The sequence below is a fragment of the Lutjanus erythropterus genome, chromosome 3 (assembly GCF_056507025.1).
Source record: "Lutjanus erythropterus isolate fLutEry1 chromosome 3, fLutEry1.hap2, whole genome shotgun sequence".
NCBI classification, from domain to species: domain Eukaryota; kingdom Metazoa; phylum Chordata; class Actinopteri; order Lutjaniformes; family Lutjanidae; genus Lutjanus; species Lutjanus erythropterus.
The window spans coordinates 29,990,112-30,017,535 of record NC_139319.1 but is presented as its reverse complement, the minus strand read 5'-3'; the positions used below and the strand labels follow the sequence as shown (position 1 = coordinate 30,017,535).

Here is a 27,424-nt window from a genome sequence, read left to right as displayed (position 1 = left end):
GAAAATAAAATAACTGGTCCTTGTTTGTCTCCTCCGGATTGTTGGTAAGATTCTCCACATTGTTAAGGACATGTAGCATCACAGCTGGCTGTGTGCGTAAATGGGCATTCTAATATCTTAATGTTCATATACAGGTGTGTACATGCATGTATACGCTTTGAACAGGATGCATTGCTACAGCTGGCAGAAGTGACACTGATACAGAAACACTGACATTACTCTTTTCTTTCTGGGTTTTCCTACTGTTCTTCTCAGTAAAAGGTAATCGTTATGGTGGTCAAAGAGTTCCAAATAAAGATACAAAAACCAATACAAAGGAAAATTTTAAAGGACCAGTCCTGCAGTTTTGCCTTGTTTATGCCTGTTTACTGCAAATCATCATTTACATGCTGTGGCTTAGAAATTTGGATGTGTGTTGTGGGCAGTATGATATGCAAATCAGTTAGCCATTTTTTTAAGTGGGTCTGAATGAGATATTACTCATAGTAAGTGTATTGCCCACAGTAGATGACGGTTAGCACATCTCCAGATTGTAGAAGCAGCAGAACAACTAGTGTAAGTAGCTATGCAATATAATGCTGTCTGACAGCAAGGTAAAGTGGTAAAAATATTCTTAATATAATGGACACTTAGTGAGTTTTTTAGGTGGGCCGATTTTAGGTTGTACGTTTTGCTGCTGACCCTGTCAACAGTGGTACACTACTTAACTTGATACACAGGTACTCTTGCTGCTTCTCCTACTATCTACTGTAGATGATACATTGTCTACGTCAAACAACCCCACTTCAAAACTTATCTGCACTTAAACTGCATAACCACACAATGATCATGTAACATTGACAAAAGTGACCTGATGTTCACTGTGACGCATCACATAACATAACTCAAACATGTTCTAACTGATTGACTTACTGTACGTAAATTATTGCAGAACAATGGATGCCTGAAACTGTAGAAAAATACATGAAACTGATTTGCCCTCATTCAAAAATGATGAGCAAAAACATTACATATGCAAGACCTGCAGTTTTGGAGCTAAAACTTGGATACACACTGTCATGGTTCTTGTGTACATGGTAATTTTGAAAAGATTGTGGACAACCAAAGATATGTGTTAAGGATAAAAATCGATATAATTAAAGTATGTAAACTTCAGGAGGTTATCTGGTTTTCTAAAACGGACAGAATTGTTTGGAATTAAAATAGAAATAGTGACAAAAACAGAATAAACAGTTTTTCAATGGTGAGGTAACATTCAGTTCAATGTGGAAGCCTGTCATGTGACTGGAGAAACATGAAATATATGCAAACATTGAAGTTTCCGTTACTTACAACAGATGTGAGTAGTATTCTCAAAGGAATTTTCTATAAATGTGTCCATGCCTTCCTACTTTGTCAAGTGTAAACTGTATTTTGCTAATCTCAGTACCTTTGATTGACAACATGCAATACTCATGCTTTGTCTCAAGGTCACATGTAAACCCACCGTCTTTCAGGACCAAGTTTAGTTGCCTTTGTTTAATAGCGAAGTCTCAGTTTTTAGGGGTCTGTGCTTTCATTATATAAGCCTTCATCTTTTATCGCACATTTGTCAATCATACTAAAAAACAAAGAGTAACTCATGCAATGATATGCCATACGTGATCAGCCTGTATGAAAATACTGTGATTCTTATCAAATGGATCAACATGAAAATAAACAAAAAAGGACCCCTTGTTATATTCCCACCCTCCCACTCCCCTCCAAAAGGATAAAAACCGTCTCTTTGAGGTGAGATTGGAGTGCCTTCTGGACACATATGCAAGTTTATTTTAGCCGTACATGTGGCATGTTCAGCAATTCGGTGCTGCCAGCAGTGGGCGAGGCTGCGTGACTGTGGGCCAGGCTACGGTTCGAGCCCTGGGACCCTGCAGTTGCTCTGCTCCCTGTCCTCAGGAGCTCTGAGGAGTAGGTGTGGGCCTCAGCAGTCCCCAGTGACAGGAAGTCAAATCCTTGCGTCTCTATCTCCCTGTCGCTGATAAAGAGGTCCTCCTCGCCCCATCCGCCTCCACCGCTCCTGCCTATATCACCTCCACCCCCTCCTCCCCCAGGGTCTTGGCTACAGCTGTGGGAGTCACTGCTCGTACTGGGGCTTGGGGATGAGAGGCTGTGGCTGTGGTGGGCGTCCTGGACAGTCCCCGGAGCCACCTGCATCAGGTCCTGCACTGACATGGACTTGCCCAGGCCTCGGTCCATCTGGGTGGGGCCAGAGCAGCAACCCAGGGCTGGCGGCACCAGGGGCTGCAGCTCCAGGCTCATATGTCTCCTCCAGGAGCCCTCCTCCTGAGCATTTATCCTGCTATTGCTGTTGGAGCTGCTCTGTAGCTGCTGCCCCAGTCTGCCCAGCCCCAAACCAACACCAAGGTCCTCCACCATACTGCTGTCCTCCATCTGTATCCCTAAACCTCCACAAAAGTCCTCCATGTCAGGGGATGCTTCTGTAGAGGTTGCTCGAGGCAAGTTGCCTGGGCCCCCACTTCGGCTGGGATGGGGTGGTGGTGGAAGCCTTGCCAGAAGAGGAAATCCTCCATCTCCAACTCCTCCGCCCCCTCCACTGCTGATACTGTTTGGGGTGAGGATTGGTGGAGAGCTCCCCACAGCCTCATCTGTGCCACTTTCAGGCGTGGTGGCCTGAGCCTGGGTATAATGATGATGGGGATGATGAGGATGATGAGGATGATGATGGTGGTGATGGTGATGATGATGGTGATGAGGCAGTGGCGATGGGCTGAAAGAGGAGGATGCTAGGCCAGAGGGAGGTGTAGAAGATGAGGCATTGAGATTAAGGTTCAGCTCGTTGGGTGGCGCCAGAATGAGATGAAGTCCTCCCTGGGGGAGGTGGGAGTTGGTGGAGGAGCGTGTGATGCAGCCACCAGGGGGAGGCACTCCACTGCTGACCTGGGTGGAGCAGGACAGGTCCTTGCTGAAGACAGGGGAGTGGTAGTCAGAGGTCTGCTCCAGCTCAAACAGAGGCAGAGAGGAGAGCGTGAGGGCTGAAGACGAGCCTTTGCGCAAAACCTGACGATAAATATCGAGCAGAGAGTCAAGCTTTGATTCAATCGACTGGACCTGTGAGGAGAAAAAGGGAGGACATGAGTGAGTCATGTAACCAGAGAAAAGCACGAAAAGAAAAACAGAAGGGAAGGAACACATATTAAAGGTACTTTGTCAAAGATTTGCATGCAATTATAACATCAAATTCAATTCAATAATAATTCAATAAAAATAAAATCAAAATGATTCTTGTGGCATAACATAAATGAAATTGTTTAAATATGGGGATGATAGCACACAATTGTATCTGTCCTGGAAGATATTCATAGTGTTGCACAAATAACACAAATAGGTGAAATGAAAAGAGATAGCTTTGGAGAAAAGTTCAAGTTCAAAGTGTGTGTGATTACAGGGCTCATCAGTAAGGACTGTCTGATTGTCCAGGGCACTGAATGCCACATTTGGCTAGTAAATCTAGCAATTCACTAACCCAATCAGGCAAGTGGTAAAAAAATTATTTAACACATTTTTTTTTTCTGGAGATGATGATGGAAGTTGCAAAGAGCCATCTCACTTCTCTCTAATCTGTATTGAGAGTTGCACATGCAAGTACCGTTCAGGCACTGGGGAGAATATGGTGGCTGGTAAAGACAAAGATATTAGCTAAATTGCAAATGAGCATTTCAATTATTCTGAAAACAGGAGTGTAACTGGGTTGTGTTAAGAGGCTATAGGTGAAACGTTAACCAAGTATTACACAATTTGCAGGAACTTTGACAGCAAGGTAGATAAAACCATGTTTTTCAAAGGCATATCAAGTTTACCAAAAAAAAAAAATGTCACTGAGTGCCATGACAAGAGCCAACAGCATCTTGCTTGAATGACAGCTAGGTGGTGACAACCCCTCCTCCAGGGCCTTGCCAATGTTTGTACAAAACATGAACGCTGAGTCAAATCAGGTAATCACAAAAGTGATTACCACAATGTATCATGTTTATAAATCCAACAGGAATTCACTTTGTACTCCTGTATGATTACAAATAAAAGTATTTGTATCGAGGCAAGTAAAAACTGACATTGGGCAAGTAGATTTCTGACCTGCCACAGACGGAAAACTGAAAAAAACTATCAATCTCATGTCTGTGTATGTGTGTGAGCTTAGCTTAGCATAAAGACTGGAGTCAGGAGGAACAGTTAGTTTGGCTCTCTCTACCATCTCCAAAGCTCACTAAATAATCTGCATTTACTATTTCATTATAAACAACAACAGCAGCTGACTTGTTGTAACTTTGATGTTGCCATGTTTGTTACTGCAACCCTGAACCATTTCACAGTATTACTTGCAGGTATTGCTCAGTTTTTAAACACTGCTGATCATGTCATGTGTGAAGATTTAATTCTCAAGCCAATACATGTTTTAAAATGTATATATTCATGGTGATATAGTTATATATTATAGTGTCCTTCACTATACATTCTGTAGGCCTCTGGTGTCATTAACTGACATATTTGTCTCTACCATGACAATCATTTACATGCCACTGCATTTCAGTGTCACATTGTGTATGTAAAATTAAAGCACACTGTTTCCTCAAGGAATACAAACAGACCCTTATTCAATACATTATTTAGAGAATAAAACATAAAACAAAGAAGCAGAGGACAGACCTGTCGCTCCACCTTGCAGACACGACCCAGCATGCTCATGTCCTCTAAGATATCTCCATCAGACAACAGCTTCTCTCGAATCTTCTTATCCAGAGGGATCTGGCCTTTGCCCAGGATTTGGTCCACTCTGGAATTCACACAAACATACAAACACACACAAACACACACACACACACACACACAAGCACATGCAAACACGATAAGACATTAATGATAGGAAGAAAAAAGTGACAAAGTACAAGTCCGTGAGGCAGCCCACAGAAAGGAAGGAAACTGCAACAGAAGAATAGATTACCCTAAGCACATTTTCTTCTCCAACAAATACAGGCAAATGAGAGTTTATATTTGCTCACTGGATTTGATACATACTATATGCTGGATGAGAACAAATATAAGGATGGTGTGTTGTGAATTGTATTTCTTGCAAATCAAACAGTTCACAACACAAAGTTTACCTTATATGATTCTGAATTAAGTCTTGTAGTCCTTTAATTTTACAGCCTAAATTCAGTTTGTTTGTCTCATTCAGCGCTTAGATAAACACTATTCATGCTCAATCCAGTGAGGTTCAATAAAATCTGGTTAACACAGTCTCTTTGTTAATGAACAGAGTTACATTCAACAGAGAGCAGGGGTAAGCCAAGGCAATATCATGCAGTTATAATACAACCACAATCTGGAAATAAGTGATTAAAGTTTTAAGAGGATCCTCCCACACCAAACCAGATTTGTATCACAAACAAAAGTTACATATGTAACTACGGTTCTATAAATCCTGGATGACCACCAGAGGTGGTGCCTTAAGCACTGAATGACTCCATCTCGCACATGCACAGGTCGAGTAGTTATACCAACAAAGTCACCTGTGAGTGACCCCCTGATGACCCTGGACAGGCTATATTTTCCGGTGTCATCAGAGGATCTGTTCCTGCAGAATTTTCTTGTGAGGCCACAAGGATTCTGATTGACTGAACGCTCTGGTGATCATCCAGGACTAATACGTAACTTTCATTCAACTTCATCCTTCCTGACCGCCAGAGACAGAGTGGCATCTCACACCAGATGGCAGGGGGTGACCACCTGCCTTATATGCATGACAGATGATGTCCACGATCCTGTGAGACAGATGCCGTTTAGAGAGAGCACAACCTTTCTTAGGACCATCATGACACACAAAAAGCTGGTCCGACTGGTGTTTACCAACAGTACTAACCACATATGTCCTCGGAGCCTGCACAGGGCATAACAGCACTGACTTCTTGTGCCCTTCCCTTACTTGCGAGTCGAACCATGCCAACTGGATAGGCCGATTAAGGTGCGAGTTCAACAAAACAACAAAAGGCAAGAATGCAGGATTTGGCCATAAGAACAGAACAGCATTCAGAACAGTATTGTGGACGGTGCCAGTACACTCATTCAGTGGAGGATTGGGCTCTGCAGAAGCCAAACCCACAGCTAAAGGCGGTAAGGCTCAGGATGCCAGACCCGAAGTGATGGACAGGCCTTCAGGCCTTCATGGTCCAGAGTCCAGAGCTACACCAAGGAAGGTGATACTCAGGGAAGGGACCAGACAGCTCTTTCTGAGGTTCACCCAGAGACCCAGCTGGGCTACATGAGCCAGAAGAGCAGCCATATCCTGTACCACTTGAGACTGGTAAGGTGCACACAACAATCAGTCGTCTAGATATGGAAAGACCTTTATGCCCCCTGACTGCAGGGGAGAGAGGGCTGCTGCCACACAGCGGGTGAACACCCATGGGGAGAGGGAGAGACCAAAGGGAAGCATCTGTAACTGAAAATGATGGCCTTGGAAGGCAAAACGATGGAACTGCCTGTGGTGAGGTATGATGGGAATACAAAAATAGGCATCCCTCAGGTCGATGGAAGTAAACCACTCCCCTTCGGCAAGATATTTTGTTGTTTTTTTGTGTGATTTTTTACATTTTAACACTGGTCAACATTCACTTCAATTGTACTGGATTTGGCTGAAATGCTGTTTTCCGCTGAAGCTCCGGGAGAGTTTTGTGAACTGGAGATTTTCACCCATCCTCACATCAGCACGGGGGTGAGTAGATATTGAGTGAAATTTCATTTTTTGGTGAACTATCGCTTTAAGGCACCATCTCTGTTGGTCAGGAAGGATGAAATAGAACTGTCTTTTCTTTTACTGTGTGTGAGGTGGTCAGACCATTACAAAAGATTATGCTTTTTGTGATTAGCTAACAGTGGCCAGGTTTCCATCCAAGTGTACCCAGTGAGCACTAGGGCTGGGTATTGTTTAAAAAAACTACAATACCAGTACCAATCCCAGTACCCTTAAAGTGATAAGCACCAGGCGTTGCAGGATTGGTAGAAGTTAGCCTTCAGACCTTTCTGGCACGCTGGGGTTACAATGCTGTATGAGGACAAGTCAAAGTCAAAAGTCAAAGTGACAATAGGCTATTATTTGCCAATTATAGGATGAATATTGTCTGTATTGCAAGTCCCAGTGTAATATGAAATATGAACATTCAATCAATGTCTTCAAAAGATGGATGGAAATGTGTCCTCATCACTCTTCATCAATTCATCCACCGAAAAGTGATCAAAACAAATGTTGATACAGCTGTGTGTGAAAGTGTAATCTTAACTCAAGTTCCGTTTACTAACTTTATCCAGAGCTCTCAACTTCTTATCACAGTCTTGCAAAAGCAGATGGAGGTTGCATTGTTGTCATGGGGAAGGCAGGGGTTAAAATCTCTGCCTCAGTATACGACCAAGTGCTGTTTTAAGTGTTTTTTACTTGTTTACTGATCTTTGTATATGACATGTATTGCATTTCCTTGTCTTGTTGATACTGTGTGATTTTAAATTGTTGTCTTTCTTAGTGTTGTTGTTTTTATGTGGTCCCCCAGGTAGACCTCTTTGTGGAAGCTAATGGGGATCACAATTAAGAGTAAAGAATAAAATACTGACTGGTATTATCATGTCTGTGGTGATGTCACCTCCATGACAACTGAGCAAACACCACCTGTTGATGAAGACCATGAGATGTGGTTGGAAATTACTAAATAATAGTTGCGGACATAGTTAAAACTATTTTGTCGAAAAAGATCTTCAGATCTGATGACCTCTTCCTGTATAAGATATAGTGTGAAGTGCATGCAGGAGTTTTAGTTAACAGTCACCAACAGCAGGGGTCAGTGTTACAGCAGCAATAGCAGGTAGGTACACACTCATATGCTTTGAGAGTTAAGTTTGTATTTGTATGTGTGTGTGTGTGTGTGTGTGTTTGAGGATCCCATAATTCACCAGAATGTTTCATCAGATATAAACAGAATAAATGCCAGAACCAACGTCAACAAATTGTTGACTTTTGTTAGTATGTGGTTTGTGAGCGAGCAGCAGGTTTCACTTCACTTCCTGATCAGCCAATTCAAAGAAGAAAGTTTGTCTCATAATCTAGATTTTTGTATTTTTGAGGACTTCCTGAATTGACTCAATGAGAAGTGGACTGAACCAATGTGACATGTGAAGGGTGGGGGGGGGGGGGATTCTGACCCCTGAGTGGAGTTCTTTCTGCCCTGGCTGTAATAGACCGGCAGTGAGGGGGAGGAAAAGGTCTTGGCCCGGCTGCTCAGGGTCTGTGGGCCTACTATCATGTCTAGCCTATGAGGGAAGCAAAGGGAACACACACACACACACACACACACACACACACACACACACACACACACACACAGGTACACATGCACACACATACACACAAAATTCAAAGAACAAACACATTAACACACAAATAAACCCATGCATGTTTAAGGTATGAGTGCAGGTGAGGCGCATACACACATACGCACAAACACACCAAGATCCAGAGGAATCATTTACAGTGAGGTCAAACAGCTCTAGTTAAACAGTAGTGGAATGAAAACTGTCAGCTGTTGTCATGCAGTCTGCTGTCAGTCCTACCTGGTCTGCAGACTCTTGATGCGACACAGCATGTCCAAGTGGCCGGCAGAGTACTGCTCGATCACGTCCTTCACATCATAAGGGCGCAGCGTCTCCTTAAACTTCTTCTTGGCTACATGGAACTTCATTATCCTGCACAAACAGGAGATGAGTTCATAAATCAGTCACAAGAGGGCGCTCTCATACAGTCAGTTCACAACCCTGCTATGAAACGGAGTTTCATCTATTTAAGAGAAATAAAGCAACCCTTACCTTTACTTTTCTTGTTTTTGGAAGTGCTCAAAATGTGTAATTGGATGTCAACTACCTGTTTCTTCACACCAATGCAAACAGTCAGAACACCTGAACAATCGCTTCATTGGACATTATAAAAACATCTAGTGCGGTTGTGGCTGCTTATTTTAGCTGTATGCAGGTAAAACTATTGGTCTCAGAAAGTGACTCTCTGAATAGAGGCATCTGTAGAGCCTTAAGGCTGAATTTAAGAAAAACTGGCAGAATGTGTGAGTTTCTGAGTCCTCAAGTGAAGAGAGGAAGGGATCAGCAGAAATAAAGCTGTACCTAATACTGTAGTTAACTTATGTTGCTCTTGCAGTACAGCTAATTATGTTGTATTACTAAAACTACACGGCAGAATAAAAAAAAATTAAGGATTAAATAACCAAAAAACATATATGTTTGTACTGCTAAGTATATAAACAAACTGATTTAAAGATGCAACAGCAACATGTCTTTCCAGAGTCAGGTCTCACTGTGCTCAGTTTTTACTGCTGATTACTGAAGAAGTAGACTGTATATGGTTTCACAGCACAAGAGGTAAGTGCAGGGGTGGAATTTTACTGAGTACATTTACTTGAGCACTGTCCTTAAGTACAAATTAATTTCATTTTCATTTCACTACATTTTTCTGATTTATTTCTTTGCAGATAAAGAGGTCAGGGTTCAACATTAAAGCTACTACAAGGAACTTTCAAATTTTGTTGTTTCTGGAGGCAAATTTAGGGGCTGGAGCTTGATGAGCTTTTTAAAATATGAAGCATTGCAGGAGATTTGTCTGCCCAACAGTACATAAAGTAATTAAAATAAGGTCCACATCAACCAGCCAACAGTAAAATGCTGTTTACTGTTTAATAATTAAATAATATAACATATGACAATATAACACAAACAGTGGCTGTTCTGCTCGATAACGACAACTTTTAGATTTGAAACCTTTGCTTATAATACTTCTGTACTTTCATACAGAAGATTTTTAATGCAGAACGTCTACTTGTAGGGAGCATATTTCCATCTTAGTATTGCTACTTTTACTTAAGTAAAGGAGTGTTCCTTCCAGCAGCAGTGTATTACTGATATGCCAGGAAAAAAAAGACATTAGTATCAAATAAAGTAAAATTGTTTTGTTATAACAACACACTTTTCATGGTTTAACTAGTCATCTATCACAACGCACAAGAAAAATTTAGCAAGAAGCTAACAAGTTAAAACATGGGGAGGTCTGATTTTCAGCACCTTTAAGCCTTCATTAGTCTTTGATTACTTGCTTGATCCATGATTACTATTGCATTTGTCACTATAATAAATTGGGACAATATGACCAAAATGGTGTTGGTTGGTTGGTTGTAGATTTGAAAAAGCCAGCTTCAATTACAGTCTGAATTCACGTGATCTCAGGAGCCAGTTTTACTCATTATTGATTTGTAAAGATCAGTGTCACCATTTTGCAAGTGCCCACTGTTTTCTCATGGGAATAAGATATTACAGTGCTGGTAGAACAGCAAACATGCCAGAAAGTAACTTCAGTTGTTCAGCTCTGCCATGGAGAAAACACATTTTTGTTGTAAAACACAAGTGAGTGAAGCGTATATATTAAATCTCTGATTACCCTAAATATTAGTGAAGAACTACAGTCAAATCTCTTAAATGACAACATACTCCTCAAATTGAGTCCAGTCAGTCTGGATTTAACAAATTTAACAGTTGAACTGTAATTCAAGTTATTCATAATTCTTGGTGGTTCAACCCAAACTTACAGTATTTGTTTTTTACTGCATCTGTCTCTTTTGGGACACATCACGCCATCCTTGTGACATGATCACTTTACAAAGCTTTGCAGTGTTAATACTCCCACTAGCCATTTTTTTCTGTCCCTCAACACTGTATCCAATCACATTAACCAAAGATGATCTAAAAATAACATAGAATAAAATATTTTTTTTTTTAAAAACTCAATCAAGAGCTGTTTGAAGGGGGAGGGGTGCAATCAGGGTTTGTTTGCATGCAGCAGGAAAACAGACTTAGTTGGACTGAAGGAGAAAGTCTCCTTTCGTTTGCCTCACCTGACAGCTCTAATGACAGACTTGACAGAGGGCAGCAAGTCCTCCACTGAGATCTCGCAGTGACAGCCCTTCTCATCGAAGCCATCCTCAGCTGCTATGTTGGAGTCTGCTGCTTGGGAGAGAGGATACAGAAAATGTTAATTTGATTTCACGCATTGATCAGACTATAAAACACATTACTGTGAGGCAGAGACTCTGACAATGCATTTATAGTGTTGCATTAGCCTTACTCTGTCAGTTTACATCCAGACAGTGACCAGATTCTCCCACCCACCTCCAAACAAGCATCTGATTTTATCATTAGTCTTCCCTGTGTGGCTGTACAACGGGGAAGCATTATTCTCCCAATGATTTTTTCACCAGTAAATCATAACCATAGCAACAATTAGTTATTGGAATTAATTATTGCCAAAAAAGAGCAATGTAAATTCCAGTGCAATATGGCAAACATGCTATAAAACATTTGCTGGAGCACCATTAGAAATCAACTAATCTTTTATCTCTGTTTTTGGTCTCCACCAAGTGTAAACTCACTGTGACATCAGCCACTGGTTTGTGGACTGACTGTCACTATCCTGTTTTTCGGAGCAGGACGTGTCAATAGTTGGATGCAGGGGCGCCGCCAGAAATCTTGGGCCCCCTGAAAGATTACATAGATAATACTATTAAAATAATACTGATAGCCCTCAAAGGGCCCCCTGTCAGGCCCGGGCCCTTAGAATCGTCCTAACTTTTCCCCCCCGGCGGCGCCCCTGGTTGGATGAGAGGTTGCTGTGGTAGCACCTTGTCATAAGGTAACCTCGCTCTAAAGCATTACCTGCTTTATTGACTATTTTATAGTAAATGGGACCATAATTTAGCAAATGAACATCATGCTGTATTGAAGAAGGCTTGAAACAAGCGAATGAGACCATAAAATTAACCAACTAGGAAAACTAGGAAACTGTTTTCTGAGGTCACAAATGAAATGAGATAGTCACTGTCTCACAAGCTTACATTCAATCAGGCTCCTTTTTGCACTGAGTGGAGAACCGCCCTGCTGGCCATGAGAAGGAATGCAGGTTTAAGGCACTTTTCAGACCTGGAAGCTCCATCCACTATTTATAAAGTACATGGTCTCCATAGATGCCCTGGCCTAAAATCTTGTTCTCATGTTTGTTTGGTACAGGCCCTAACAAATATCACATCATCATGATTTTACTAGTTTTTTCAGTAAAAAATAAAATTGCAATGTAAAAATTATCTTTCCCTTTAATTGTATTGCATATTGCAATTGCAATTTCAACCAAAAAATCACAATATAGATTTTTTTTTTTTTTTTTTTTACCATATTGTGCAGTGGGTTCATCAGAGATTTTTCACTGGAAACAGTTCCCTGCTGTTGCTGGAAATAAGACTGATGATTGTGGAGTCTGTAGGTCAGACAACTAAAACAATGAGCTCACACTAAAATACTGCAGAGTTGGATGACAATTTTTGATGGATTGATCACAACAAAGGACTTGTTTCCCATTACACAGTTTTTCTTAAAGGTCCAGTGTGAAAGATTTTGGGGTTTTTACTGGCAAAATATGGCAGAAATGGAATAAAATGTTCATAAGCATGTTTTTATTTATTTTTATATTTTTGTGTATAATTGCCTGAAAAAAAATCCTGCGTTTCCATTAGGGGTGTAACAATACCTCGATCTGGAATGCTATATCGTTCAATGTTCAATGATCTTATATTATTGAAGGAAAATGAAAATATTGATCTATGTCATCATCTTTAAGATACACCTTTTTTTTGAAAATGTCTGTGTCATAAATATCTGGAAGTTCAGTCATAAAATTGTCAAATCATAATTTAGTTGCTTTTTGTGAGATGACATAAATGTATTATAATATAATAATTGAATGTGTTAAATAGACATATGATATCTGATATCGATCGCAGTCCCTTGAATTGAACTGAATATCATGGCAGACTTTATGATATTGTCAAATATCATATCATTGTCAAAAGAACTGTTTTAATAACATATTGTGATGAAACTTGCAGTTTACACTCTAGTTTCCATAACCTTAAAATAAGCCATTTATATACACAGAGGGTGCAGCCATGAAGCCATGGATATATTATTAAGACCCGGATACCAGACACAAAGATGGCTCAAGGAAAGTTTTACAAATATAAAGCCTCTATGGATCAAAAATTCACAACAGAATGAGTCATAATTGACCTTGTTTGCATTTCAAAGTGTCCTGTTAACAGTATGAGTAGCATCTCTTTTATAATGGTTTAATGTGTAAAATTGTTTTTGAGCTGTGGGGTAATTAGGGTTTCCTACACGCTTGGAACGGGGAGGTGAGGCGAGGTGTTTGGAATCTCCAAGCTCACAGTAAGATGTCACTAAATACTACACACTGGTCTTTTAAATAGACCATCAAAGTCTGATCACTGATTGATTGATACTGGGGACTAATCAGTTTAATCTGGTTACAACAGTGAATGCACACTGAATTTGACTGGAATTGAGTCCACTGAACTGAGAGTGAAAGACACATGTATTGTTTTGACAGACAGAAAGAGGAAGAGTGTTTTGAGTGCTGTCTGGAACAGCAGACTGGTAGTAAAGAGCAGGTCTCTGGTGTGCCTGCAGATATATACTAACAATACAACTGTGTGACAATGCACTTTATGGGCTTCCTGAGTTATGGCACACTGAGGAGGTAAGCAGAGGGCTACAGTAGAAGAGCAGCGCTGCAGAGTAGAGCTAGTTTTTCTGTTTAAGCAAACACTGTAAATGGCCTTGGATTAGCATCGCCCAATGGGTCACAGCATGTAGGATCCGCATGTGCTTATATTATGTTTATATATAGCCAGTTCTACTGATTATTGAGATAGAGAGTAACCGGGATAGCAACAAAACAGATTTGCTACATTAAAGTAACTTCTTATTTTATGTCAAAAGAAGTCATAATGAAAGGAAACGTTTCCCATCTTCTACCATCTCTGTGAGCCAAACATGTCAGTTCTGGTGAATGATCAGACGGAGCATGGCTAACAAGCAAACCAGTTTGGTTTTGGCTAGCTTGGCTATTGATTCCTGTCCACCGGCAGGCCTCAGCCAGCTGGCCCGGCTGTGACACCCCATATGGCTGCTGGAGCTCACCACCCCCACCTTCCATCAATCCATCAGTCCACCCACAAACACCAACTGGCTGTTAACCAGCGGGGCTTGCCAGGCCGGCACTGCTAGGCCAAAGAGAGGAAGTGCAAATGCCCATTAGCATTCCTCCACTCAGCTGTCTGAATTAGTGGGCAAAAACTAATTCTAGTTGGTTGGCTGGTCAGCCAACACACCTCAATTAAATACATGTAGTTAAAGTTGGGGATTCTGTGATCTCATGCTTAGACTTAAAGGAATAGTCCAAATTAATGATTCGCTTTCTTGCTGAGGAAGATCAATATCCCTCTACTTTATGTCTCTTAAATGTGAGGCTACAGCCAGAAAATGCTTAGCTTAGCATGAGGACTGGAATCATGTGGAAATAACAAGCCTGGCTCTGTCTAAAGGTAAAAAATAGCACCACTGCAGCTGTCTTTTTAATTGCCTGGCTGGCAGTCTCATGGTGATGACAAGACTCCAGGAAGTTAGTGTGCCCGGACAAGAAATAGCCCATAACCCCCCATAAAACCACAACTTGTAGTTTTGAAAGTTTTTGGGGGGGTTAAAAAAAACAAAAAAGATGTTAGGTGAGGTCAATTAGTGAGCTAGAGGTGCTGTTAGGTGGATTTTATAGAGCCAGGCTACTGCAGCTTTTTCCAGTCTTTATGCTAAGCTAAGCTGAGCCAGTCATGTTCTGGCTATAGCTTAATTTTGAACTAACAGACATGAGTGCAGTATCAATCTTCGTAATTAAGCAAGAACTTGGTCCTTAAAGATATTTTTACCATTTGGGTATATGATTATTGTGTTTCAGCATTGGGCAGAGCATGCTACTGCAAGAATGACAATAAATTAGTGCCATCTTGTTTTTTGCAACCAGACCATGTACAGTACTGAAGAGAGTGTGGAGTGGGTGGGTGATGCACTGCGACTTGGGTGGGGCTTTGGTTTGCCCCGTCAGGAGGACATAATGGCTGCCTGATCACGATCTTTCTCATATTACAAATAAAACAGTCACTATAACATGTTTCTCAAAACATTTTAAGTGAGATATAGGCTATCAGCACTGCCTGGTTTTACGATTTGATGAGTTTCAGAGGGCCCCGCTGGAAATGATGCTGGTTGTCTGGTCGCACTTAGAAGGGAACCCAACACTCACGAAAGATATTTTGAGAGTGATCGCTTTTTCCCAAAGCATGACGTTTCCCTATCCATAACGAGGTGTTTTTTGTCCTTAAACCTACACATACCTTAACCACTATTACATTATAAAAAATGAAGAAACAATGCAAGTTCTTGCGAGTTTTTAGAGTTCCCTTATGGACACAAGCTGGCTGCTTGTTGATGATCTTTCTCATTTTACAGCTAAACACCACACTAAATTATAATAAATTTTATTGTAAACATAATAAGACACATGAGTTAAAACAATAAAAGAAGAGAGAATAAAATAAAATAATAATTAAGAGAGGCAAACCAGAACAAACGTGTGCAGCTAATTAATCCGTGTTTAATCAAACTTTGTCAGGAGGTGGAATAATGGGACAGGTACTCACCGTCAGTGGTGGAGCGTGACTGGCTCTTAAGGCGGAGTGAGGGTCTAAAGCGTGTGCGGTCGTTGAAGCTCCAGCTCTTCTGTACCTTAGCGGGGCTGGTGCCCTCTGTCCCACCCTCGGCCACCGGAGAGCGTCGGTCATTCATTGATGATGTCTGCCTGTTCTTGATGCTCTGACCTCGGGGGCTCGCCAACCTCACACGCTCCTTGAAGCTCAGCTTCTGACTGTAGAATGAAATAGGGATGAAGAGTGATACAGGGGAGTTGGAGAAGAAGGAGGAGAAGAAAGGGATAATGTTGTAAGGAGGTGAAATGACAGACAGATAAATATAAGTTACTGATGAGTGAAGTTTTAGGGCATCAACATAAATTATCCAAGTCTTTTTGCAAAATGCTTTTCCTTGACATGATCTAATCATGTGGCAGTCATCATTCTACTAATATGAGGGTGGAGGGCTGCAGGGCAAGATGGAGAAAGACGAGCATGCGGCAGCATTAAAGCAGGTGCATTACATAAAATTCAAGCTCAGGTTAGATGATGCTTTGCCTTGATGTGCACACAATTTCATATTTTTGTGCCCTATATCAGCTGCAGTATGTCATCCCTTGTGATCCATTAGTTAGCATGTTGCTGAGAGGGGCATTCAGTGTTGCATTATTATATTAAATGTTTAAATGTTGTTGTACTTTAAAGGAAAATGTGGATTCTTTGAAGTGGGGTTGTATGAGGTATGAATCTCTAGTCAGAGAGGAGTCAGAACAGATGCTAAACAATGAACTGCGATGGACAGGGTCAGCGGCAAAATGTATTTTAAGAGTTAGTTTGTATTCACCAAAGTCACACAATAACACAAATAAACTAACCAATTGAGGCAGCTGTAGACCAGGAACTTCTGAGTTCTGCAGTGTAAAATTACTGTCTTTGCCAAAGAAGTCTAGTTGCTTTGGAGAGGGCAATATTTGGCCTATAATGGTGGTTTCCCATCAGAAAAATAAAATAAAAAATCTAAATAGTGCACATTGAAACTTATATAGATCTTTTTTAGGTGGCAGAACTATGTTTTGTTGCAGACCCTGTCTGCAGCAGTACATTGCTGCTTTCTTAGTTTCTATGCTGGTACTCTGCTGCCTCTCCAAACTGCATGCTGGCCACCATCTACTGTGGGTAATACACTAATTATCGATAAGTGCCACATAAAACCCAACTTCAAATAATCTGCACTATCCCTTTAATGTGTCATGAATAGGTGAAGTTATGGGAAAACAATAAATGACAGTTACTTGTGGAAAACGAGGAACAGGATAATGAGATAAAGTTAGGGAGTGGCTGATTCTGTGTTTATGCAGCTATATAAAGTATAATAACTTAATGCATGCAAAGGCAGCGCTCAAGCATCAGGCATATCTCATTTAAAAGTAGCACTGTACATTTTAATTTAACATGTGTAATTGTGCATTAAAGGATAAGGCTTGTATCTATATCTTTCTTATTTCAGTAAATCTGATGAAAAGACCAAGAACCATCAATGTATTTCTCAAGCCTGTCTTTGGCACCAGGTTTGAAACAGGTCACACATATATGGTTGTGTTTTTAAAAAGAACATAATATTTTCCTACAACAGCAGTGTATCGCAGGTTTTAAACAATTCCTTAACAGGAGCAAACAGTGCATTTGTATATGACTACTTTCAGCTGCGGACTAATGAAGGACATATGGGATTGAGTCAAAATGAACTACAGCCGTCATGTTTGTATTAATGAAAGGACATGTCACAGTGGATTAGTGTGGCTCACTGATGTGTTTTTAAAGGTTTTTGGACAAGAATTGAACTCTATAGTACAGAGGAAGAAGACACATCAGTGTTGGGCTTGTTAGGATCAATGTAATGCTGGTCTTTCGTCTTTTCATTGGATTTGTTAACAAGAAAATATATAGAATATCACCAGATTTATATAGTGATTGTGGATACAGAGACACGCATGGATGGATTACTGAACGGGCCCTAATGGGCACAGGCCCCTGGACCCAAGGTGTCAGGGAGCCCCTGAGTCAGAACATCTGTTTGAACTGACATTTTTATGAAAATAAATCATACAACAAACAAACATACTGTAATATTTCCACTAACTGGGACAAAACAATATCAGAGACACAACATGAAACAATAACAGAGACATAAGATAAAAAAGAAGACATAAAATGACAACAGAGACACAAAAGTAGGGCTCCAACTAATGATAATTTTCATCATTGATTAATCTGAAGATTCCTAGATTTTTCTTGATTAATTCGTTAGTTGTTTGTTTCATAAAATGTCAGAAAATGGTGAAGCCAAAGCCCAAGGTGAGGTTCTCAAATGTCCATTTACTGTCATAGAAGAGTAAAGACCCTGGAAAATATTCACATTTGAGAAGCTGGAATCAAACAATTTGTATTTTTTATTCTTCAAAAGTGACTCAAACTGATTAACTGATTATCATCACAGTTGCCAATTAATTTAATAATCAATTTATATTTGATTAATCAATGAATCGTTGCACCTCTACACAAATGTAGCACAGAGAAACACATCGGCACAAGAAAAAGACACAAAAGTTCCATGAAGCAACTACAAAAAAGATACAAAACATCTATAAAGGGACACAAATCTGGGGCCCGTTGTGTCATAATCCATCCATGGAGGCAGGTGATGTGTGTGTTTGAGTGACAGCGACATGTCATCAGTTTTGTATCTGAGATGTGGGGAGTGGAGTGTGATGTTAAGTTTAGATGCAACACCAGGAGCTGCATGACGGAAAAAATAGTGATGGTCTACGAAGTAAAATAATTTCTAAAATCATCTCTCTACATCAGGAAAAAAGCTGACAAGTGTTAATTATTCCGCAGGATCTGCTACTGGGAATGAAACCTGGTACAAAAATTCCAAGAGCAAATGTTGTTAACATCGAAATCACAACAGGCAGAAGTAGCGCATTGCTCAGGCAAAGATCAAACAAAGGCAGATAGTGTATAACTACAAAGCCGACTGATGTCTACCTGCCATATTTAATTACTCTGCACTCTGTGGCTGCACAGCCTCCTACAGATAACCATGCACCAAGAATTAGTCAGCATTCCCAAATAAAAACGTCATGTCACAGGGGAGCAGAATGCTGCGTGTACCTATGTTTCCGAGTGGTACGCCTCCTCAGTAGCTTCTGTTTATTACTATGAATTTTACTAAAAAATCAAGGGGAGATAGACACACGGTGATGTGTTACATGATGCAGCAACAGACGAGAGAATAAATTTACCCCTGAATGTTTATTGAGCTTCAACAAAGTGCTTCTTTACCCTTAATTTAATCCTTCTTACTTTGACCCTGCTCTCTACTGTTGCATTAAATCAGCCTGAATGACTGTCAGGTAAATGACATGACATGTAAATGCAATGATCCTTTGTAAGACTGTGCGGATGAAGGCTGTGAAGTATAAAGCAATATAGCAGAGTTTCTGCCCGTGCTTCAATTTGTCGACCACTGACATTTAGAAGCAGCAGAACAGAGGCAATTGAGCTTAGTAGAGGAAAATGAACATCTACAGCAGCACCATTTGAAAAAGGCAGCAATTTGGTGACTCACATACTTCACGTCGATGTCCCTCATTTAACTACATGAATTCAGCTGGGCCATGGCAACAAGTGTCTGAGTCACCACTCTGAGGACAGTAATGTTTAGACGGATGCTTGTGGATTCGTTGAGGGTGTTAAAGGGGTAGTTCATATTATTTAAAGTGGTGTTGTGTGAGGTACTTATATACCTATAGTCAGAATATTACCTACAGTAGATGGCAATCAACACGCCCCCAGTTTGGAGAAGCAGCAGGAGTGTAAGAAGGTAAGAAATGTACTGCTGTGGACAGGGTCAGCAGCAAAATGTATTTTAGCCACCTAAAATTATTATTCTATTCTATTCTATTATTATTAGCCTTTTCTGTTGGGAAACTGCTGTTATATAAGCCAAACCAGCCAGAGTCCACTGTAAAATCAGTTATTATTATCTTGCAGAACATGGCAGTTGCCACTGCCTCAGTTGGTTAGTTTGTTTGTGTTGTTGTATGACTTGTTTTTTTATGTGCTGTGTTCTGAAAGGATAGTCTGGATTCCCTGAAATCACACAATAACACAAACAAACTAACAAGTTGAGACAGCGGTAGACCAGCAACTCCCGTGTTCTGTGAGGTAAAATTACTTATTTTGCCAGTAGAGCCTGGTTGCTTTGGAAAGTGAAATTTGGGTTATATAATGGCGGCTTTCATTGCTGAGCGTCCGTGCAGGTACTCCTCTCCGCTTCTCCTAACTGGGAGTGATTTGACCACCATCTATTGTAGGTAATACAATAGACAAGTACTTCAAACAACTACACATCTTAAATGTCCCTTTAAAATACAGAGCTTTTTGGTTTTTCATACATTTTCATAGATTTTTTGGTCTATAGCTGTTTCTTTTATCACTACACCTGTGTACTATATTATTGTGAAGATGAAGAAATAAACCTAGCTAATAAATAAAGTACGATCTGTATTGTGTGGCTTTTAATCTCCTCTCCAGCTCTAGATGGATGTAAGATGTAAATCAGGGAGTCGGGGGTTTGCAAAGAATAAACATAAAACATAGGAAGAGCCTGAATCTCTCCTCCCTTGTTCTTAAGACACACTTATGTTTGCGTGGGATGAATCCGGTTCTTGTCTGTGTTCAGGCGAGTTTGACTCCCTTCAACCTGCTTAATTTAGTTATTTATTTTATTTTTCACTTTGTTTGGCCTCTGCTGCTGTGTGCTAGTTCATGCATGACACTAGTCTGAAGGGAAAAACAGTATGAATGCCTTCAGGTTGCCGTGGTGGTTTGCAGATAAACATTTTCTCAGTGTTTCATAACCGCAAACACAACATATTACATCACTCAGCCCTCACCGCCCTACATGCTGTCCTCCCCTAATGATCTAAAAGATGCACAAACCAAAAGACAAACATTTGGAGCACTGATACCCAGTGGTGAAGTGTAACTAAGTACATTTACTCAAGTACTGTACTTACAAATTACAGTACTATATTTCAGTATTTTCATTTTATGCAATAATATTGCACTGTTTACTCCACTGCATTTATCTTGGGCTTTAGTTACTTTTCAGATTACATTTTTTCAGATCCTTCCAATCCAATGAAATGAAATATGTCTTCACATTAGTATATTATGATTTGAATTTCTCTGAAGGATTAAAAACTGGGCAGGCAATTCTGGAGAAAGATAGCTGATCAAAGAGTCTCTCTCACAGGGGGTCAAACACGGACATTTTGGGTTGGATGCATGGTCCGAGCCACCTGCCTTAGAGACTCCTGGCTCTGACTGGTTGTTTGATTTTTGCAAATGCCATTAGGAGCACTAGGAGGAGCCAGAGGTTTTTATTTTCTCGCATACCTTTAAATGTTCCTGGTGGCTTGATAAAATTCTGCAAAACTAAATAAACTCTTAAAAAACCCTCTTAGAATAGCTGGAAAATGCATCATTATTAAGCTGAAAACAGGGGTATTTTTCTGACATGAAAAGTAGATTTCTTTTAGAACTACATGGTTCTCACAGGACAGCAAATACGATCTTAGAGAAAATTATCCACTGTTGTAAATTAAACTACCCGACATCCTATTAAGTAGTTAAAATTTGCTGAACCTTCAACATCTATGGCAGTGTATGTTGTATTTTACAACAGTAAAATGCAACATACACATTAATGTAGCGGTAATTCATCCATTCATTTTCTGTAACCGCTTATTTCTGAAGGGTCGCAAGGGGCTGGAGCCTATCCCAGCTGACATTGGGAGAGAGGCGGGGTTCACCCTGGACAAGCAGCCAGTTCATCACAGGGCTGACACATAGAGACACACAACCACTCACACTCACTTTCACACCTACGGCCAATTTAGAGTCACCAATTAACCTAGCACACATCTTTGGACTGTGGGAGGAAGCCGGAGAACCCAGAGAGAACCCACGCAGACACACAGAAAGGCCCTGCACCAGCCAGCTCAGGGATTCAAACTCAGGACCCTCTTGTTGTGAGGCAGCAGTGCTAACCACTGCACCACTGTGCCGCCCTGTAGCAGTAATATACATATATATATATATATGGATTTGATTGCAGGTCTTTCACGTGTTCTGGAATTTTTTCACAGTGTGGTACTTTTCCTTAAAAGATCTGACTAAAGGATACATAAAGGATCTGAGTACTTCTTCCACCACTGCTGATATCATCACAAAATCTGGCAATATTAACACAGACTAATGCAAAATATAATTCCTATATCCTGTACCATATACCTGAGACAAGATGATGGTTAAAAAATAAAGAGTTTGTTTATATGATTGCTTGTATTTGAGTGCTGCAGCATGCGTATGTAGGGGTGTTTTTTTTTTTTTTTGTAGAGGAGAACAAGTGATAAAAAAGAGATAGCACTAAACAGAAAGATAAAACAATGAGTCACAGAGAGTGCTTTTAGCTAGACTCTGCATCAACAGGTCCACATTTCATTACCCACAGCCTTTAACACCTCCAGTCAGGACGACTTTACTCTCTCAGTGACAGTGCAGTTCACACAGAAGTGTCTTAAGGTCTATAATGCTTAACAGTGTTCCTCACATGGGACTAAATATTGGTTTTCAGACAGTAAAATGACATTTTTGATGCCTTGCTAGCTTACTTTTAAACCTGTTCTACTCTGCATTATTTTACATTAACAACTGAAAAACTGACTGTGTAATGTTAAAGACATCACTCTTAATGTTCAACCCACAGACAACTATTACCCAGTTTATAAGTTTAGCCATCTGTCAGCTCATTGGTTTGATTTTACAGCCCAGAACGTAATTCTCGCTGCTCTTATTAAGCTGGTGAGCATAACAAAAACAAATAGAATATGATATTCCCCAGGTGGCCAGAATTGTGATTCATAAATGACTGCTAATGTTGCTTTGAAAATAGGCCACTGCTTGCTGTTTTGTTTACAGCTTGTTGCTCTGCCTCTTAGTCACCACAAAAATGCAGGTTCAAGGAATATAAACATGTTTTTTCTACAAAATCTGTTTTTCTTTTTTTTTAACAAAACAAGTTAAACTTCTGTTGTCTTTTATATTAAAGCAGCCGAGACCTTTGCTGATATCTGAAAATGAAAAAAGGTATCGAATTCCAAACTATTTGTTCTTGCCAGTTTTTCTTCAGTAAATAGCAAAAATGTATTTGGGTTTAGGACCTGGCCTTAAATTATGGAGCTACAACATAATGGAAGACAGTGAACGTTCGGTGAAAATCACAAACCTTGTAGTTGACTCTCCCTGCTCCTTCCTGCAGTTGACAGAGGACAAGAAGAAAAAAAAGTTAGAAAACATCTTTTCATAACACTTAAATGCCACACTGTGCATAAAGGACCATACCAGTGCAGTTATTACAAGACTTCAAATAGACTTCAAATTACAGCTAAACAGATTTCCCACCATGTTGCTGTGTTTCGAAACCTGAATACGTAAATCCATTAGCAGACTCTTGAAACTTGTTAAAGTAACAGAACATCCAGTGTGCATTATTTTTTGCTGAAGTGACATTATTGCTATGAGGTAACAATGTTTTCTTCAGATCAGTCTTCACTTTAACTGCTCAACTATTAAATGATCATGTAAGATTGACAAAAATGCTGGTTTGATGTTCAAGCTGGTTTCAAGAGTCTGCTTGCTTTTCCGTTACAAGAGCTGCAATAAACTGTACAGAAATTCATGGAAATCAATAGATGTCTGGAATTGTGTGCATTAAAACAAAAAACAAATTTAAAAATGGTGGGAAAAAGTTTACGTATACATAATTTGTAGTCTAAAACCTGCATACACATTGGTATGGTCCTATAAATCAGCATGATGGGAAAATTTTTGCATTAAGGGCTTTGTCAGCCACTGCTGCAGAAGATTTGAGGGTAGCAACACACCGATCAATGATAAGCATTCAGGGGAAGTAGACCTTAACAAAGAGCAGGCTCACTACAAACATGCAGATCAATGCAAACTAAGGAAGCACTTGCAACAAGAGAAGGTGACTGAAGTGACTGAAGATCTGTTAATTTAATCACTTTAAGCAGTGTCTTCAGAGTGTGCTTTGTATTATGTTCACTGTATTCACTGTATAATTGCACACTGTATGCCTTGCCGATGATCTTCCCAATATTTCCAGGCTCCATAGATGGATATCAGAGTGACGTCACGCAGATGGGGGTAGAAATCAAACCAGAATGGGTGTTTGATTGGGACATCAACATGAAAAGTTGTTTTAGTGTCATCAACTGTAAAGTGCAGGTTTAGCATGGATTTTAAGGAGGTGGTGGTTACTTTTGTTGTTATTTTTACTGTAGCTGAAACAGCTCACACCCAAATCGAATTCTGAAGAATTCCACTGGTATCTAGCAAGTTTCTAGCTGTATACAGAGTTGCATAAATGAGTCCTAAAGCCTGGAATTGAGTTAGCATATGTGCACCTCCGATCCCTCATCCTGAAGTCAGTGGGTTTTTGTAAAGATGTCTGACATGGTCTATATGGTTAACACAAACTTCTGAAAGTTTCGTGTAAATGTAAATAGTTTCCACACACAAATTACCTCTAAATAATAACTTTATAGGTTTCTAGCATGTTGCTTTGTGCCTGAAGAGTTAAAATATCCATGAGTGTTCTATCAACTGCTGCTGGCACATACTCAATTGGAAGTTGGAAAATCATCTATAGTAATCTATACTGTATCTTTGTGTATGCAGCTGACAAAGCCACTGACAGACTGAAGTATACTGTTGTACTGTATCTCTAAATTTCTCAGAGCATGGGTGCGTAGTGGCCACTCAATTTAAGTACACTGAAGTTCAGAAAATCTTGACTGGTTCATTGAGGCTACAACTGCCATCATAAATAGATCCGCCACAGAGGGCGAAGGCTAAAATTGCTGCCTCAGTCCCTCACAGTGACTGCAGTGACAGCAGTCACTGGACCAATGTCCATTTATATAATAGCTGCAAAAATAAAGGCTTGTAGAGAGGTCTTAGAAGTTAGCAGTTTTTTTGTTAATTCAAGCAAGCTGAAATTAACGGAGCCTGGAAATGATCAGTCGTTTTGATGGCTGTGAACCAATTTCTCACAAGAAAAAGACAATTATAAAATCAATGCATTTAAATTTTTAACAGTGAGAGCAAAGCAGATACATTTAACAATAAGACAGAGCAGAAATATGTGAGAAGGATGAATAATTTTAAAAAAGATTAACGACTAAAATGTACATAATTTAAGTAAAGGAAAAAGATGGCTAGAGTGGCACAGACACCAAATACAGACACCAGCTGCCAGTTGTACCTACTTTGTAGGGCTGCAGGTATGCAACGCCTTCAAGTGAGGCTTCCAGGTAGCAATGGAAACCGAGTTCTCATCAGCCGCATAACTACGCCAAACACACTGCATGCAGAATACACAAAACCAAGAAGAAGAAAACAGTAAAAAGAGGAGACCACCCCCCCCAAAAAAAAAGATAAATTAAAAGGATAAAAAAAAAATAAACACAACAAAAACAAGGCAGAGGAGGGAGTCAGGAAGAAGAGGAAGAAAAGAAAACAAATGAAAAAAGCTGATTAGTGAAACCAAAAAACAGGTGTGTCACACATCTGTGGGTGGGCGGAGGTCAGGCATGGATACATGCCTGTGGGAGGGCAGGAGGCTCTCATAGTGTCGCCACGTGGCGTCCAGGTAGGGCCTGGTGCTGTCTGTGGAGTAATAACGCCACGCAGCCTGGTACAACATGGGGACGGACAGGATGAAGAGGAGGAGGAGGAGGAGGAGGAGGAGGAGGAGGAGGAGGAGGAGGAGGAGGAGGAGACAGAGGGGGTGGAGGTCAAAGAAGAATGGGAGATGGGAACATAAGATGGGAGAGAAAGGGGGGAGGGGGAAGGCAAAGAGGAATAAAGTGGAGAATCAAGTGGGAGGAAAGTAAGAGAAAAAGGAAACGTGTGGAGAAATATATGAGGAGGACAACGTGAGGTCAGGATGAAACAAGAGGCATGTGTGGAGATCAGGCTGGTAAAGAAGGAAATGTGTGAAGCAGACAAGAGTGGGATGGCAAGTATCGCTCTGCTAAACCAGGGTTTCCTTGGATGTTTTCGAGACAAAGGTTGGAGAACGTGGCAGGCACGCTGTACACAGTGTGCTTAATATATAATGATTTAAAATAATAATCACGATTTGACAGAAGAGTGTCGACAGGGATTTAAATTTAACACCAAGATGGAACAAAACGATAGGAACAAGAAGATAAAAAAACAAAGATTGTAACAAATTACCCCGTTTATTTTGGCACAGGAATCAATATACAAACACGCAGTTGTGTAATATTTTCTCTGCACATTTCACTCTCCTGGCTCTTTTTTTTTTGATCAAACAAAAGGACACAGAGCCTGACAAAAAAGTGAATGATGAAAAAGAGGAGCTGTCCAATGTAACCAGTGAACAGGTACTAACAGGTCAGCCAAAATGCTGAATTTTGATAAAAATATTAACATTAAGCAGAAGAAGCACTAGAATCCACTAATTAAAGGTGTGTTTCATTTGTCATGTGTTAATTAATAATGTTTGGTATTGATCTGGAGTCACTGGGTCACAAGCCATTGAAAAAACTGCAATGATTCTTTATTAAAATATTTATATAAAGTAAATGAATTACACATTCACAATCAAAACAGGTTTGCTACGTGAGACCAGTTGAGTACATGTTTTAAATCACAATTTTCATTAATATGGGAAAGTAGGTACAAAAGTATAAGTAGTGTAAAAAAAAACACTTTATTGCATTGTATTTTTGCATTTAGAGGTGGCAGCCGATAATACAAAGGTGACCCTTTAAGTTAGATAAACTTTAAACTGGTGTTTCTGGGCTTAAACACAGGACGGTCTTGAAGGAGCAAAAATCTGGGAGTTTACTGCAGAGTGAGGATGAGGAGTCACAGGGCTGCACAGACTGAAGCTGCATGCCTTGTGCTTTTCATTGAGTAGTTTCAGACTTTCATAGACTCCACGGAGGGGGAAAAAGAAACTGGAGAATAATAAAATCATCTAGAGCTTTCATACACACATTTATACTCTCAGACACACTGAGACTCAAACACTGGGGTGCACTGTTATGAGTAACAATTCCTAATAATAACATTTTTATTTTCCAGCTCCAGAACAGTAATGTGTGTCAGAAGAACAGGGTTTACCTGGATGAGGTAGGCAGCCGGGTTTCTCCTCTTCTCAAAGTGCTTCTGTCTGTGCTGCTCCTGAACCTTCAGGGCGAAGCCTGAGCCCAGAATACCCTGGTATAATCATAGTAAGAATAACGATTGGATGCATGTTGTAGGTCAGAGACTCACAAGTATCACTGAGCTGCTGAGGAAACCACTACGACAGTAATGAGAGCGTGCACTGTTCACTGCTGCATGAAAAATAACTGTAAACGAGGTTAGGAAAGTTATTTGGGAAGACCAACATCACTCTGTTATGGAATAAAAAAGATTTTGCGCATGCCTCCTCCAAAACATTCTGTATATATAATGTATCTGACGTGTTACTCTGTGTGGATGTGCTGAACTGTGATCCTGATCAGCCAATTGCTGTTGACCACCGTTTGAACTGAATGGTGATTTATTAT

General features: G+C 40.2%; 1 protein-coding gene across 2 annotated transcripts in view; it reads right to left on the bottom strand.

The window, feature by feature from the left end:
- Positions 1-419: 419 nt before the first annotated feature.
- The window catches only part of LOC146330245 (potassium voltage-gated channel subfamily KQT member 5-like), a 154,418-nt gene continuing 127,413 nt past the window's right edge, over positions 420-27,424 (bottom strand). Inside the window, exons 7-16 of one of the 2 annotated variants that reach the window (XM_084715764.1) lie at positions 26,994-27,089; positions 25,106-25,200; positions 23,041-23,067; positions 18,858-18,914; positions 15,696-15,919; positions 10,989-11,097; positions 8,650-8,781; positions 8,242-8,349; positions 4,702-4,828; positions 420-3,108 (exon numbers count right to left, since the gene is read on the bottom strand). In XM_084715764.1, coding sequence (XP_084571890.1) covers positions 1,807-3,108; positions 4,702-4,828; positions 8,242-8,349; positions 8,650-8,781; positions 10,989-11,097; positions 15,696-15,919; positions 18,858-18,914; positions 23,041-23,067; positions 25,106-25,200; positions 26,994-27,089 — 2,277 coding nt within the window. In that variant the 3' untranslated portion in view covers positions 420-1,806. The remainder of the gene's footprint in view (positions 3,109-4,701; positions 4,829-8,241; positions 8,350-8,649; positions 8,782-10,988; positions 11,098-15,695; positions 15,920-18,857; positions 18,915-23,040; positions 23,068-25,105; positions 25,201-26,993; positions 27,090-27,424) is intronic. The other variant, XM_084715765.1, reaches the window with a different exon arrangement.